Genomic DNA, 15,628 nt, shown 5'->3' on the forward strand with positions numbered 1-15,628 from the left:
TAGTGTTTTAATATTATAGTAAATATAAAAACTTATTTTTTCATTGTAAGTTTTAAATGCCATTTAGTAAATTTTTGGGGTTTCATTTGTAGATTTAGTTTATCAATTTAATATAACATTGGCAATTTTTGATATATCTTGTGTTAATATATATTAATAAGCCAAAAAATTGTTGTTTCAATTCACTTTCGTGGTTTTTACTAATATATATATATATATAATATATATATATATATATATATATATATATATATATATATATATATATATATATATATATATATATATGTCATGTCAACCCGTGAACATGGCACATGCAACTGTGCCGAAGAATCCCGTTTCTTATGAACAGTATATATGAAAAATCTGATTCGATTTAACCATTTTATACAGCCATTTCCATTTCAATTTTAGGATGGGGATTATAATTTTTAATGATAAAGTCTTCATATTTGAAATCATCAATTGATTCAACTTTCCGAGCAAATTCCAGTGTTGGAAATGGTTTTGGTTTTCTCTCTAATTGCTTCTGCAATGGTTCAATATGGTTTAAATATACATGGGTATCACCTGTGGTGTGCACAAACTCACCTGCCTGAAAAAAAAAAAATCTGTTATAAATGCAAAAATACTATCTTAATTACATCACAAAATAACAAAGCTGAATTCAATCTAGACACTGATGGATTTCCTGTGGTGTTTCCAAACTAATAAAACTTGAAACAAAGAAGGGAACAAACAGGAAAAGGATTAAGGATAAATCCTTTTTCTTACTTTTTTAACCCTTCTGTCAAATCTTTCATTTTTCCATTATTAGGAAATTATTAAAAGAAGTATAGGTCCTTAAACATCCATGCATTGATGTTATTTTACAGTTTATTACCATATGAGGATCGATGTAAAAAAATAATTAGTGTCAACCAAATTTTACAGCAACTTCCAATTTCACACAAAATGCTGCACAAAACACATATATAGGTATTGTAATTGATAAAATTATGAACAAACATATTAACCAAATGAATACGAATAAACTATTGTTCTGTTCCCGCAATAAGAGTCCTTGTCTACAGAAGTAGGTCACCTGTGTAGACAAGTACTCATAGCTAATCATAAGCCGCTGTGAAGTTTGTACTTGTGATACAACAAAATTACCTCTAATCCTGTAACATGTGCTATCATATGTGTCAAAAGTGAATAGCTGGCAATATTAAATGGAACACCAAGTCCCATGTCTGCACTTCTTTGATACATTAAGCAGTTCAATTTTCCATCAGCCACATGGAACTGGACAAGACAATGGCAAGGAGGTAATGCCATTTGACTAAGATCTGATGGGTTCCATGCACACATTATCATCCTCCTATCGGCTGGATTATTTCTGCAAGTTATTTTAAATAGCTGCTAATAATAATATCAGCATGTTAGCTATCACCTGCGGTCCCATTCATGCAAATGTAAAAAAATTAATAAGTAGCCTATGTGATCTTCTAGACTATGTTCTACATCTATGCCAAATTTGATCAAGTTTCGAAGACAGGATTTCATGCATCTATCCAATGATTTAAACTTTCCCATTTATAATATTAGTAAGATAATATACCAAATGTATTAACCAAGAAATAAATTACATATCATCCATTGGAATATGCACTAAACATATTTTTCCAAAAATCAAACAATCATGTCCTTTTAAACAAGCTTATGTAATATAATATTATGCAAAAAGTAGTAATTAACAGATTTGTTGATAACTATTGACAATTGTTAAAACTTACTTAATTGTCTTTATAACATTTTGTAGTTGATCAATCCCCTGGTTGGTATAATCAGTCTTTGCATCAACATATTTAGCTCCACTGTGTCTCCACTGAAAGCCATACACAGGACCGAGGTCACCTTGAAAATGAAAAAAAAAACAGAATATTAAAATATCCGTAGCAGAAAGTAATATTACACAAATATAATGATTTATTTTGCTATTTTTAATTATTTGGTTTTCTGATTAAAACAATATATAGCATAATACTTTTTAACATAATATTGTATTTAACCATTTAATTCGAACATTCAATACATACCCTCCTCTCGGTTAGTGAAACCCAAGTTATCAAGAAATGCTCGGGAGCCATTTGCATCCCAAATATGAATTCCTTTTTCAGCAAGAACTTTGCTATCTGTTGAGCCAGATATCATCCATAATAACTCTTCAATTACACCCCTTGTAAATACTCTTTTAGTTGTTAAAAGTGGTAATGTTTTATTTTTTAGAGAATACCTTTGCATTGCTCCAAATACTGACAGAGTACCCACACAAGTTCTATCTATCCTTTTATCACCTGTAAGTTATTATTATGTTTTAATTGAATATTTAGTATTCTATATAATTGTTAAGTAAGAAACTCCGAACCTTTATCTATAATTTCCTTCACAAGTTTAAGATATTGGTATTCATCATGACTTAGATCTATTCCATTGGATTCCATTATTGCTTAATTTAATACTGCTTTAGTTTCACCTTACTTTTATTATTATTTAGTTACAATGATAACAAAACACGTAAATTAGTACACCTGAATATGTAAATTATGAAAGAATTTGATTGATGTTTTGGCGCCAAATTCTTATAACTTTTAGTTTTGTTGTCAAAGTGACAGTTGGTGATGATTTCTTTCAATACAAGCAAAGACAAAGACAGTATATAAACAAGTGACTTTACACGAAAAGTTTACTTTGTAATAAAACCGAATTTTTAACGCGTTTTTTTATATTTTATATTTCTATAATTTTACAGCTACTACAGCATTTATTCTTCAGATAATCTGTAAAAAAAGTAGCAGCAAAAACATTAGTAAACAGTGCGCTGCTGCCATGGAAAATAATAAATTAAAGACGTTGCCTGTAGCAATAGACTTGTTTCATTTAATATTCTGACTTTTGAAACAAATAATTTCAATTTAATTAATAACTTCACTTACATTAATACCTTTATGTATGGTCCATCTAGGTCTATATTTGCACAGTAAGACAATGAAAAAATTTAAACAACACTGCGATTTATTAGAAATATATGATTTCAAGAATTTGATGTGATTTTGTTCTACTTCGAAGTAACAAGAATATGTTTTAACATCGATTTTCGCATACTTGAGTTCTTCAACAGTTAAAATATAAGGTAAAAAAATAAAAAGGCATCCAGAGTAATATTTAAAAAGAAGCCAAGCCAGCTAAAACATATCTACTACAGCCGAATGTGTATGAGAGCGAATGTTCTGCTTTGGCATGTTTTGATGTATTCAAATCCTATGTATATAATGCCTATGGGTTATTATGTGAACGCTATCTCATCAATTGAAAAGTTAAAGAATAAAGAACTCAAAACTATATTTACGTATTAGTTACTTTTAAGAAATGCCAGCACGGGAAGCGCCATGTATGGAACTCGGTTCAGCTCCACGGACTCCGAGTATTATCGCTTCTCCCTCACCCTCGGAGATATCAAGTGCGAGTTCTCCAGAACCACCGAATGTTCGCACGACACCTTTGTTCAGGTACAAGTATGTTTTTGTAAGAGCCTATTTATAATTATCTGAACATTTATAATTACTATAAACCCGGATTTGTAAGGTGTAAACAAGACTGCTTAATAGTACTTTTCGAAATAAGATAGGCTTATGGTAAAAGGAATTTCCATCAATGTCTTTTGATATAAATAGGGCTTTAGCAATGCCTCCTCCAGAACCGGAACAACCACGAGGACAAGACGAACTAGAACGTAGGTTACCTGGCTACAGACGCATCGTCATACCCAGGGAACTAACGCTGATTGAATTATTGGCAAGTAACATATTTACATTGATATAATTTTATATTAATATAGAAACTAAAGATTTGTTTCGGAGATAAATAAAGACGTTCACGACATGTTTTGTAACGAATTTCATATACAATTAATAGTAAAGATAAGTAAATATGTATTTACATCCGTACGTATACATTTGAATCCATACATTTATCGTCATCCCTTAAGTGTATTAGTACTATTATAGAAAGAGTGTAGTGGCGTAACGACTGATGAAGAAGTGTTGAGGATCCGCGAAGCAAAACTGCGCGTGGTGGCGGAGCGTGTAGGACTGCGGAGGCTGCATGTGCTCGTGCCGCGGCTGCGATCGCTAACTTTAGATGGAAGCGCAATTTTATCATTACGAGAACTTGGTATTGGATTAGACCATTTAAAGGTAAATCAAACAAATTACATTTTAATATTTTATTAGTGTATAAAAGTATATGAGAAGCCATTCTGATATTTGTTGATTTGGATACAAATACGGTTATCGCTTATCGTCAGCGGAATTGCGTTATTTTTTTCTGTGAAGTACTCGTTTCATTGGCCACAGATACTTAGTGTGAATCGCTGCGGCTTGACGTCACTGGACGGCGTGTGGGGTGTCGGTCAACTTCGGGAGCTGCACGCGGCGGGGAACCGCATCCGTGACCTTCATCCATTGGCAGTGCTGCAGAAACTTCATACGCTCAATCTATCCAAGTACACTAGCATAGCTCATTTTATATCTGCGAGCAGCTAGGTGGTTTGCCATAAAGACTTTGTGAAAAAGTTACACTGCGACAACATACGCATCCTCTGTCATCACAATTGTGATATCAAGACCTCAATTCCATCCTGAAAGATAAATCTACGCAAGCATTTTACCATTCGTTGATCACCTATTAATGTCTATTTCTTATTTAGTTGTCCCATGTGTTGTTTTTTTAAGTAATCCAATAACGGTGGCGAGTCGTGTATGGACGTTGGGAGTGTGCAGTTCATTGCGTCGTTTATTTCTGAACGGGACTCCGTTTTCTCAATCGACCGATTATCGATCGACAATAGCTTCGACGCTATCCATGCTCACCTCTTTAGATGACCAGCCTCTGCATACGGATGTTAACAGTACGTATAACGCTTGTATATACCATATGTTTCTTTTATGCTGTAAAATAGAGACAAGCCATACTACATTTCCTGATGAGACTCTTGCTTGGTGATGACATAACGCAATCAGTATGTTCTTAACATGATCTTGTATGTGGAATAGCATGATTATGTAAATCCATGTTATTAAATATTTATTATAGACGAAGACTATGTGGAACATTTGGGTAACTCATCAGACTCAGAAAGCGATCGAGAACATTCTGAAGAACAAAAGGAAACCGAGACAGACTTTGCAATCGCTGGAACATCGTCACAGTCACAAATAAATAAGGTACATAACATAATATGAATTTAGAAGAATAAACTGCAATAAATTCCATTATAAAAGTACTTCGTATATAAGCAAATTATATGTTACTGTAAAAATCAAACGGATAAGTTTACTTGATAGAAATAGATGCATGAGTATATCCAAAAACAATCTGTGAATCTGTTTTTCGTCTATTCTATAATAGTTACAAATTCTTGAATACTATTCTTAACAATGTTTGAGCAGGAGTCAGGCAGGCTGGATTTATTTTATAGGTTATCAGCAAAAAATATTCATAGATTACTCGGAATTTCCATTTCTTTTTGTTCAAAATGCAGCTGGTGTATAATTTGGAATATTAAATATCATTTCTCAGGCTATTACTAACTATATTTGAGTTATATCCGATGTAAAAGAAATTTTTTATTGCCTTTGGTACTTAGCATATTTTGGATTTTTAATGTCAATAGGAATCTCAAGAAGAATGGATGTCCACATCTTTTGGCGAGATTCCACGATCTTGTATACAAAGAAGACGTCCAGCGACTACGGAGAACGCAGGTTGTCGACCAGAGAGAGTAGAGCTGCCTCGAAGACCGCGCACCGCTGTCGACCGCCCGACCATAGACGCGCCGACGCGGTTACAGATAATGAATACGTTGATGGGTAAGGTTCTTCTCGTTCATTTTATAGCTTCAGTAGAAGAAAGATAGAGAAATAAGTAGGTCAGGATTATCCCAAAGTGACCGATTTCACAAAAACAGTTCATCATACCTTTATATCTGATAGTTCGAAAGGATCTTCGCGAATGTGCATTATAATTTTAAACTATTTGTCGAAACGATCTTACCTAACAGAGAGCAAAAACGAAGTTAAAATTTTTAAATCCGGATATCGATTAAAGTGAAGCTCGATGAAGTTGGTTAATTATGTCCTATAAAGCGATAAAGCTCGTTATTTTTTTACTTTAATTTAAATTGTTGTTATTAATATATTAATAAAAGGATCATTTTTATTAGATGCGGAATGGCGAAGCTGCGGTAGTAAAATGACTTCGAAAGGCGCGGTTTGTGGTAATTTAGCCAATGCCTTGCGCAGACCGGCACATTCCATACAAGAGGAATCGGGTAAATTTTTTTATAAGCAAATTTGTTTTTATAACAAATGATAAGTAGAGAAACTTGACAGGAACACGAGTTCCGTAAGTAAATAGTACAGAATTTAATGAGATTTAAATGTTCTCGACCTACGTGAGGTTAAATTTTTTTCTCAATAATTATAGCTATCTTTATAGCTGTCTCAAGTTTTCTCTATTAATTTTAGAAATCAAATAAGTTATTGCCGTCTTTACACATACGATATTTTAGGCGAAGATTTTTTTTTAAGTTTTAAGTTCAGCCTCGTTGCTGATATTTACGAGCCGCCATGAAGGAATGTACGTCATCATTACGTAAAATGTTTTCGTGTATGAATGAGAAATTAACAACTTTTCTAAACGTAGAGTTTTACTTTTTGGCATTAATTTCTGAACCGACGCTTCAGATTCAGGCTGTGAATCTAGATGCTAGATGGGTTGCTGGAATGAAGTAAATTCATGCTAGATTTTGCAGCCATGCAGTGAGTTACTAGTCATCGAGATAAGTCAGTAGGACTCGTTTTTTTAAAAGAAATAATGACTAGTTTAATTACAGAAAGACAAATAGAAACAGTTGAGCGTACAATGGAGGACGCCTGCCGTTTCGTTGCTGCAGAAATACCTCGTGCGCCGTGTCAAGAGGCGTGGCTCAAGTTTACAGAAGAAACCGGGTAGGACACGTGTTGATCTCTCCGATTGTTTGAATAGAAAGTTTGCACGTAACCTTTACAAACATACGAAGTACAAATGAATTTTAATGAGTAAAAATATGTAATACTGTTGTGTTAAATGTCGATAAAATTGCAGTTGCACAAATGTTGGATTATATCATTGACTAGTGTATTGTTGTTAGAAATGTCAATAGTTGTTATGTAATGTTTCGAAAAACTTTTTATAACAGTAATTGTCTTAAGTGTCTTGTATGTTGATTAAGAGTAAGAATAAGAAATTATTTTTATTGTTTTAGCTTAGTTTGTTTGTCTTTAACAATTTTATTCTACTATTTTTATAGTATTTATAAAAGTCAAATTAAAGTGTCATGATATTTTGAAGTACAAATGATTTAATTATCTCAAAATGCAGATTATTATAGATATTCCAATATTCCATTGGTTTAATGAACCGCAACTAAGATTAAATTAAATTGAATGCCAAAGATCTTGCCTCAACACTTAACTTGTACTAGATTTTGAATCTCGTCAGGTAATATAAAACTATAGAGTTAAAGTACGACAATATTTTCCCAGAATTGAAATCGATATTAATTTTAATGAGCGACCTCAAAGTGTGGATCCATCAAAAGCTTTGGATCGTTTGGAACGCATCGAGAGGGAGACTTCTGAACGTTTGAAGGAAGCGTCAAAAAATAACAATCCTTGGATATCAGATGCATTCAAAATGTTGTCAACAAGCAATGCACTTTATTGGCGGGAAACAGAACAATTTTCATCGATTTCAAACACACACAGCGATGTCGATTCTGTAATTAGTGACAATGGCGGCAATCCTCTTGATTAAATATTATTTAACATAATAATAATTATTTTTAATTATCTATATTAATTATAACATTATGCCAAAAGGAGTCTTTCTATCTTCCAAATATATATTGGCGATTTTATCGTTTTTAATTGTAATTTTAAAAGTTTCGTACTGTCACTTTAGTGTCCAACATATTGAAACATGCTCCAACATTCTCCATCTTCAAGTGTGAGTTTTATATAGGTATTCCTGATATGTCCAAAATACCTAATTGTCTCACATTACAGACTTCGTAGTTATGGATGTAGTTGCTATTTACAATTTATACAGATGTTATTTTACGATTGTATTTTCCTCTTTGATTACTTTAATTTTATTTATAGACATAATATACATATAATTACAATACAAATTACATTTATCAAATTTAATTTTTTTAAAATTTCATGGAAATGTTTGGTAATAAATTTAAAAGTAGGTACTTAGTTTGTGAATATTTTAGAATTGTAATTTAAAAATGAAATTTATATGTGTTTTAAAAATATCAGTGGTGGCTTATTTAATTTTTTTAAAATAAAATACGTTACCAATTTTATGTTGTATTATTTCTGGCTTTCGCTCAACATTTTATTTTAGGATTAGGTATGTTCGTTAAAATATTATCGCTGTCTATACCCTTGTTACAATACACTTTGATAAAAAGTAGTTTCAGACAGTAAAATTTTGTAGTTATAATACTTTAGTAATTTAAACAGATAAATTTTTATTTTAAGAAATACGCACAACTTACGTGTTGGGGTTGAAAAAATCATATGTAGCACACTTAATAGTCGTGCTTGTTTATTTCCTGAAAGGTCAATTAACTTTGTAACAAATTAATCTTAGAAATTGGTTGAGTTCTTAGGAAGTATCTAGTGAGGTTGTATGGAATCTGTTGTCACTTTTTTTTGCGGGGTTTTAACGTACGTCAGTATGTTCATATGTCTGTTAAATTTGACAGCTGACATGACTCGACGTGACAATAACAGATATTTTTTTAAAATCATATATTGTTTAACATCAAAGCTATAAGTATTGCATAGTTATAATAGAAATATTTGCTATAGTTAGTCTACTCAGTATTATTAGTGCAAAAAATTACTTAGTACCCTTGAGTACCTATATACTCAAAGCTGATTTTAATAAATAAATATGTACATGTTATTTATGTAACGCGTAGCTCATAAACGTACAAAAAAAATGTGAGCCGTCATGGGACGCCTGGCAGATGTGAAACATCGTGTGTGTACAAGTAATATGCATACAAGATAATATTATTAAAATGAAATAAATGTATATATATATATATATATATATATACATATATATATACACATATTTGTATACCTCAGTATAGCGTGGCGACCCGTCGCCACGGCAAGCGTTGCCACGCCAACAATTCGGTTTACAAGTGAGCCTATAGATGTTTCACATCAAAAATGATTTTCATTTGTAAAGATAAGACTTAATACCTTACCATTGAATCATTTACTAGCAATGAGTGTACACATTTCTTTACTTGACTTTAAAAAAGATAATTTGAACAAAGATCATAATCGTAACATTTACCATTTTAAATAAAAGCGTGGAGGGGAAAACGCGTTTTTCAGTAATCACGCGACGCGGACGCGCGCGATCGACTCTTGTGTGATTAAATAATTCTTTATAATGAATTTAACTGTTATTCAACGCTTTTTCGTAGCGAACATTTTAACCGTGTGTTATAGCGTTTTAGTTTTATTTAAGTTTTTATTGATTTTTCTGAGAAATCCCTTAAGAAACCCTTGGCAACAAAAATTGGTATTAGTACCCCCAGCAAGACTTAGCGACCCAAAGTACGGTGTACATAAATATGTGAAGGCAAATGTGAGTATATCTCATTTAATATCCCATTAAACATAGGACATTTAACTTACAGGGCATATCAAAACATTATAATAAAATGAATGATTTCTTTACACGTGCTTTACAAAACCAGTTTTCAGTCGTAGACATAGTTAATTTTCTTTTCACAAGTAGAGTTTTCTTTTTCGAACTTTATTTGATTGATCTCTACGTGTTATGACCATGGACACCTTGTTTACTGCGGATTAAATAAATTTCCTAATAATTATAATAAAATTTATAATCATTCATCAAAATGTTTTTCAGATAAAAAGATCATTGACTTTGCTAATTTTTAATTATGATCTATTACGACTCACGGAGGTTATAAAAAATAATAAATCGAATAACAATACATTTATATAACTTTAATAAATATTTATGAGTTCTTTAATATTACTAATGGCTTCATTTTTAGTCATGAATTTTCACAAGAATATTAGAATTTTTTGTATTGAGTATAATGCAAAGTTAGATTCCGAGGAATATTTATTAACAAACACAAGGCTACGACTATGAGACGTGACTATCTGCACAAACGATCATCATTAACCTTGATACTGTTCTTTAATTTAATAACAATGACATGTCCATGCAATAACAATAGCACCGGTTTTTGGTACACTTCCTTATGTGACTCAGAACTACATGCATGAATGTACGTCAATTTTATATTTTTAAACCGACTAGCTATCGCCCGCGACTCCATCCGCGCCGAATTAATAAAAAATCATATGTAGCCTATATGTTCTTCCAGACTACTACATCTGTGCCAAATTTCATCAAGATCCGTTGAATAGTTCCAGAACCGTACCTTCAAACAAACATCCCTCTATCTAAACATTTGCATTTATAATATTAGTAAGATTTTAAAAAGGAGCAGGTTTTTAATTATCCTTATGTTTCTACATAAATAACCAAAGGTGAGGTATTTTATTTCCTAGGCAGGGTTATCAGAGATATTCTTTAAAACTTCAAAGATTTACTCATTCCCCACTTGTTAATCCACCTTAACGACATTCTGAACATTTTTTTAATTTTCCCAGACATATAAACCACAGATGTTTAAAACACATTAGAAGAAGTTGTAAACGTAACGATATTCCATTTAAAAATTATTTTTAACTTATAATTTAAATCTTAGCAAATATGGAAGTAAAAAATAAGCGAAGGACATACTAAAGACGTGGCAAAGGTTTTTCCGTAATACCAAAATAACTATGATCTGTGGATCCCAGGCTACGAAAAAAAAATCAAAGTGTTGAATGATGATTCACTGTTTGCAGACAGGTAACGATTACATGAAAAGCGTTGCTAATTGAGTAATGTTATAGCGCAGCACGAGCACGTTTATAACGCATTGGACACGTAAGCCGTTCCGCTTTCTGCTGAACATTTTCTTCTCTTGTATTGAAACTGAATTGTAATATAGTCAATCGTTAAACGTTCATTCAACGCATTGTAAAATTTTGTACAGGTTGTTATAAACCGAGTTTTTTTTGTAAAAGCATTAAAAAAACTTCCAACTTTAATATCAGTGGTAACATTAACAAGCGCTTAACAGTAAGATTTATCAGAAGTAGTTATTCCTTGCTAATGATTATTTGCTAAATGTGTACAGAGTTCAAGTTGTTCACCAAAAGATAATGAATAATTACATACTAGACTTGACGGCCAATTTGTTTTAACGATGAAATTTGAAAATATTTCCGAAGTGAAATAAAAGTTGAAAAATAATAAAATGCTATAAAAACATCGCCGAGAACTGTAAAAAGAAAGTCGAAGAATACAAATAGTTTTACTTTGCCGCTTACCAATCTTAGTCTGCAGAATTGATAACCAGAATTTTTGCTACTCTATCTATAGCAACAGAGCGAGTATAACCTGTTATTTTACTTATTTAACTTTCTTTCCATCATAACCTTGCGCGTTCGGTATCCATTTGTTAACAATAGTAAGTACTTGTCGATTCACTGCTGATCCGCGAAATCGATCGATTTTTAAATTTCTCTGTAAATTACTTTAATCTATGGTTTAAGCCAATAACGCATAAATAGACTTCAGATTAGCGCAACTATAAACAGAAATAAACATGCTAGTTTAGATATTACTAGAAACGTTTTTGGTACCTAGTGTTTGAGTCATATTTTATATGCGTAAGTTAAAGAGACAAATAGGAAATTGTACATTTAATTCTCGAAAATGTTTTGTATTTTTTAAATGTTGTTAGCAGTTAATTAGTTCAGATTCAGAAATAACGATAATTATAATAGTAAAATGTATCTATCTTCTTGCAGAATATAAAGCTACATTATGTTGAAAGCGGAGATCCTAACAAGCCGCTTATGCTGTTTCTGCACGGATTTCCCGAGTTTTGGTACTCGTGGCGTCATCAAATTGTGGAATTTAATAAAGATTACTGGTATGATAAAGGGCTTAGCGATTTCATATCATTATTTTTTTAGTTGTTAGACGTTGTACTATATTTTTAAGCTTTAATATCTATGTCAGTAATCGATCATGAATGCCGGTAGTTGGGAATTGACGTGTCGTGTTTTAAGGACTTTGTAAAGGTCGCTTTAAAGAAAGATGGATGATCTTATGTTTTTATACAATATTTTGACAATGGAAACTCAAAGTAAAGTTCAATATCTCAGCTTGTATAATTGTGTTGTAGGTGTATTGCCTTCGACATGCGTGGATACGGAGACTCGGAGAGGCCGGAGGAAGTGTCTGCCTACAAAATAGACCTACTAGTGGAAGACGTGCGAGATCTCATGCGGAAATTAGGTAAGCGGTAAATATACAACGTTTTGGTTGTACAGTTTTAGAAAGTTACTGGTTAGCAACAAGCTTACACTTCGACGGATGTTAAACAGAAGATGGTTTAAAATTGTTGAAATAAAAAAAAAACAAATGATAATATCCTAAAATATTACTGGTTGTGATAAATCATCTTCTTATAATTAATTTGTTGCTTGCCCCTCCATCGCTTAGGTCAAACGACAAAGAAATTGTCTCTCGCTCGATTCGTCGAAGTATTTTTAAAAACGACCTATCAAAAAATAAAAGACAAATTAGGACTTCACTGCAATCTCATCGATGCTAAATTGATATTTATTGAATCTGTTGACTCTTATCTTGTCTGCCTCAAACAGTAATAGGTTATAGGCCCGAAATGGCAAATCGTTACGTCAACGTTTAAATTTTTTTAGGTCATCAAATAATTTTAACTTTGTTAATAATGGGAACATTTTGTATTGTAGAGTAACTCGCTATATAACTTTTTTTCGTAGTAAATAATTAATATTGTGATCAGTGATGTGCCCAAAGTAATATATCGCGTTTAATTAATAGCACGCATGCCATTGGTTCCCCATCCCTGCTATAGGCTCACCAGAACTTCACCCGTCATGGTTGGAATGTAGTTTTTGAAAGTCTGATAACGGGTGCGATCTCTATGTGGACAGATTGTGACGAATGTGAAAGCTTATTGTTTTCTGATTAAACAATTTCCCCACGGCATAATTTGTTGAGTTTTACAAATACTCGGTAGAAAATATCTAAACTGATTTAAGGAAATTATTAAGTTAAATTAATTATGAAATTATTAATTTTGTTAAATATTTTTTTAAGTTTCACAGAGATATAATGAATACATTTAATTCATATAGTTCAATTAGAAATTTATTAATTCTAGTGTTATCTAATTTCTAAGCTGTAAATATGAAATAATGCAGTCGCTAAGCGTAAGACGCCATTGTTAAATTGATGATGATTTTATAAAAAGCATTGATTCTTAGGAAAATAATAGTTTTTGTCACGATTGAGCTGTTAAGTAGTTATTATACAATAAAAGATTGCTACTTGTTATGCTAGTTTTGCATTTGAAATTTGCATAACATTGTCGATTCTATAGTACTTGTATTGATGATGTAAATGTTTAGAGGTCAAATGCAACGTAAATCTATATATGTTATTACTCTTAAACTTTAAAAAAAGATTGTAGTATATGTTTTAAACTTAACCGGGGATACGCAGGGATTGGAACAGTAAGCCTAATTCGCAAATAGAATCATCGTGAAACGACGATAATTTAATAGATAAAAACTTAACAACCAATATAATTGCTGCATTACATAATTTAATAGTTCTTCAACTACATAGACTGCCCGTAACTCTGAGGGACAGACCTTACTATCAGGTTATGGCCGATATTATGCATTTCCATTTGACGCTACATTGCACAGTTTTCAACATCGTACTAATATTATAAATGCGAATGTTTGGATGGATGGATGGATGGATGTTTGTTTGAAAGTATCTCGGGAACGGCTCAACGGATCTTGATGAAATTCGGCACATATTTACAATATATGGTTGTCTGGAAGAACACATAGGTTATTTATTAAGTTTTGTTTTAATTCTGCGCCGACGGATTTGCAGGCGACAGCTAGTAAGTTTATAAATAGGTACAATTTTAACTTTTGTTTCAAGGTCGCAGCAAATGCATCCTAGTGTCACACGACTGGGGCGGTATGGTAGCTACCAAGTTCCGTGACACACATCCTGACTCGTTGGACGCGCTCATCGTACTGTCGAGTGCGAGCAGAGAAGCTGGGAGCCATGAACTATGGAATAATCCTGAACAGAAAAAGAAGTCATGGTATGAATTTTATATCTAAGAATTTATAAAATAATATTCGTTAACGACAATACACATACCAATTATTGTATTAAAAACTTGGTAGCCTATGTGTTCTTCCAGAGAGTGTTCTACATCTATTCCAAATTACATCGAGATCCATGCAGCCGTTCTGGAGATACCTTGTAACAAACATCCATTTATCCATTTAAATATTAGCATTTATAATATTAGTAAGATTTGCGTAAAATTCTATTCATTATATATATTTCAGGTATATGCTTTTGTACCGTATGCCAAAAATACCAGAGCTGATGTTCCAAATGAACGATCTGCAGATTTTCGATATGCTGATGAAACGACGAGAAAATTATGTTGATGATAATGACATTGAATGTTATAAATATTGGTTTAGAAAACAAGGTGAGAGTTTTAACACTTTATACATCATTAGTAATTTTGTAATCAAATAATTTATACATACGTGTCTATATCTATATATATAAAAGAAAGTCGTGTTAGTTACACTATTTACCTATAACTCAAGAACGGCTGAATCGATTTGACTGAAAATTGGTGGGCAGGTAGCTTAGAACCAGGAAAAGGACATAGGATAATTTTTACCCCGTTTTCTATTTTTTTTTATTCCGCGCGGACGGAGTCGCGGGTAAAAGCTAGTTATAAATATTTCCAACAAACAGTTTAATAATAATCATCAAAGGCGTGTTAAACTAGTCTTGTTATCCAATAGTAACTAGTAGTAAATGACAGTACCGTCTATTCATATGAATGTTTTTAATTAAGATTCTGTGTAGATTCTTAAACCCTATCTTTTTTTATTAAGATTATGGTTACTCTTCTTAATTATAACACAATATTTTTTTCAGGTGCACTTACGCCGCCTATAAACTACTATAGAGCAAATTTCCAATTGACTTTCCCGGATAAATATAAGGATGAAAACGTTCCGATGATTGTTGCCAACGGTGAAAAAGATCAGTACATATCCCCCAGTACGTTGGAACGTATGAAGGCCGAATATAAACACATTGAAACAGTGCTTGTGGAAGACGCCTATCATTTCTTGCAACAAGAATCACCGGAGAAAGTCAACAAAATCATACGAGATTTTCTTCTTAAAAATAAACTGTAAAATCAAGAAAAATATGTAATATTTTTATTTACCAAAGTTAGTAT

At 32.1% G+C, this 15,628-nt stretch overlaps 3 protein-coding genes across 3 annotated transcripts; 2 read left to right on the forward strand and 1 right to left on the reverse strand.

Annotated features, from left to right (window-relative positions):
* Nucleotides 1–305: 305 nt before the first annotated feature.
* On the reverse strand, nucleotides 306–2,618 carry LOC106713531 (thymidylate synthase). Its single transcript, XM_014506345.2, has 5 exons — nucleotides 2,411–2,618; nucleotides 2,082–2,339; nucleotides 1,779–1,899; nucleotides 1,156–1,381; nucleotides 306–595 (listed from the first exon to the last, which is right to left on the reverse strand). Exons 1-5 carry the CDS (start codon nucleotides 2,484–2,486, stop codon nucleotides 386–388), a joined length of 891 nt encoding a protein of 296 aa, XP_014361831.2. The 5' UTR covers nucleotides 2,487–2,618; the 3' UTR covers nucleotides 306–385.
* A 470-nt stretch (nucleotides 2,619–3,088) lies between these two features.
* Nucleotides 3,089–7,899, forward strand: LOC106713486. Its single transcript, XM_014506297.2, has 11 exons — nucleotides 3,089–3,175; nucleotides 3,410–3,551; nucleotides 3,717–3,837; nucleotides 4,050–4,238; nucleotides 4,398–4,546; nucleotides 4,776–4,951; nucleotides 5,137–5,267; nucleotides 5,717–5,912; nucleotides 6,266–6,373; nucleotides 6,938–7,052; nucleotides 7,629–7,899. The coding sequence occupies exons 2-11, from the start codon at nucleotides 3,412–3,414 to the stop codon at nucleotides 7,897–7,899; spliced, it is 1,596 nt and encodes a 531-aa protein (XP_014361783.2). The 5' UTR covers nucleotides 3,089–3,175; nucleotides 3,410–3,411.
* Nucleotides 7,900–9,492: 1,593 nt separating this feature from the next.
* LOC106713524 (epoxide hydrolase 3) lies at nucleotides 9,493–15,628 on the forward strand. The gene is made up of 6 exons (XM_014506336.2): nucleotides 9,493–9,768; nucleotides 12,084–12,208; nucleotides 12,464–12,576; nucleotides 14,284–14,452; nucleotides 14,706–14,854; nucleotides 15,319–15,628. Exons 1-6 carry the CDS (start codon nucleotides 9,571–9,573, stop codon nucleotides 15,582–15,584), a joined length of 1,020 nt encoding a protein of 339 aa, XP_014361822.2. The 5' UTR covers nucleotides 9,493–9,570; the 3' UTR covers nucleotides 15,585–15,628.

Source organism: Papilio machaon, chromosome 5, assembly GCF_912999745.1.
Source record: "Papilio machaon chromosome 5, ilPapMach1.1, whole genome shotgun sequence".
In the NCBI taxonomy this organism is placed as follows: Eukaryota; Metazoa; Arthropoda; class Insecta; order Lepidoptera; family Papilionidae; genus Papilio; species Papilio machaon.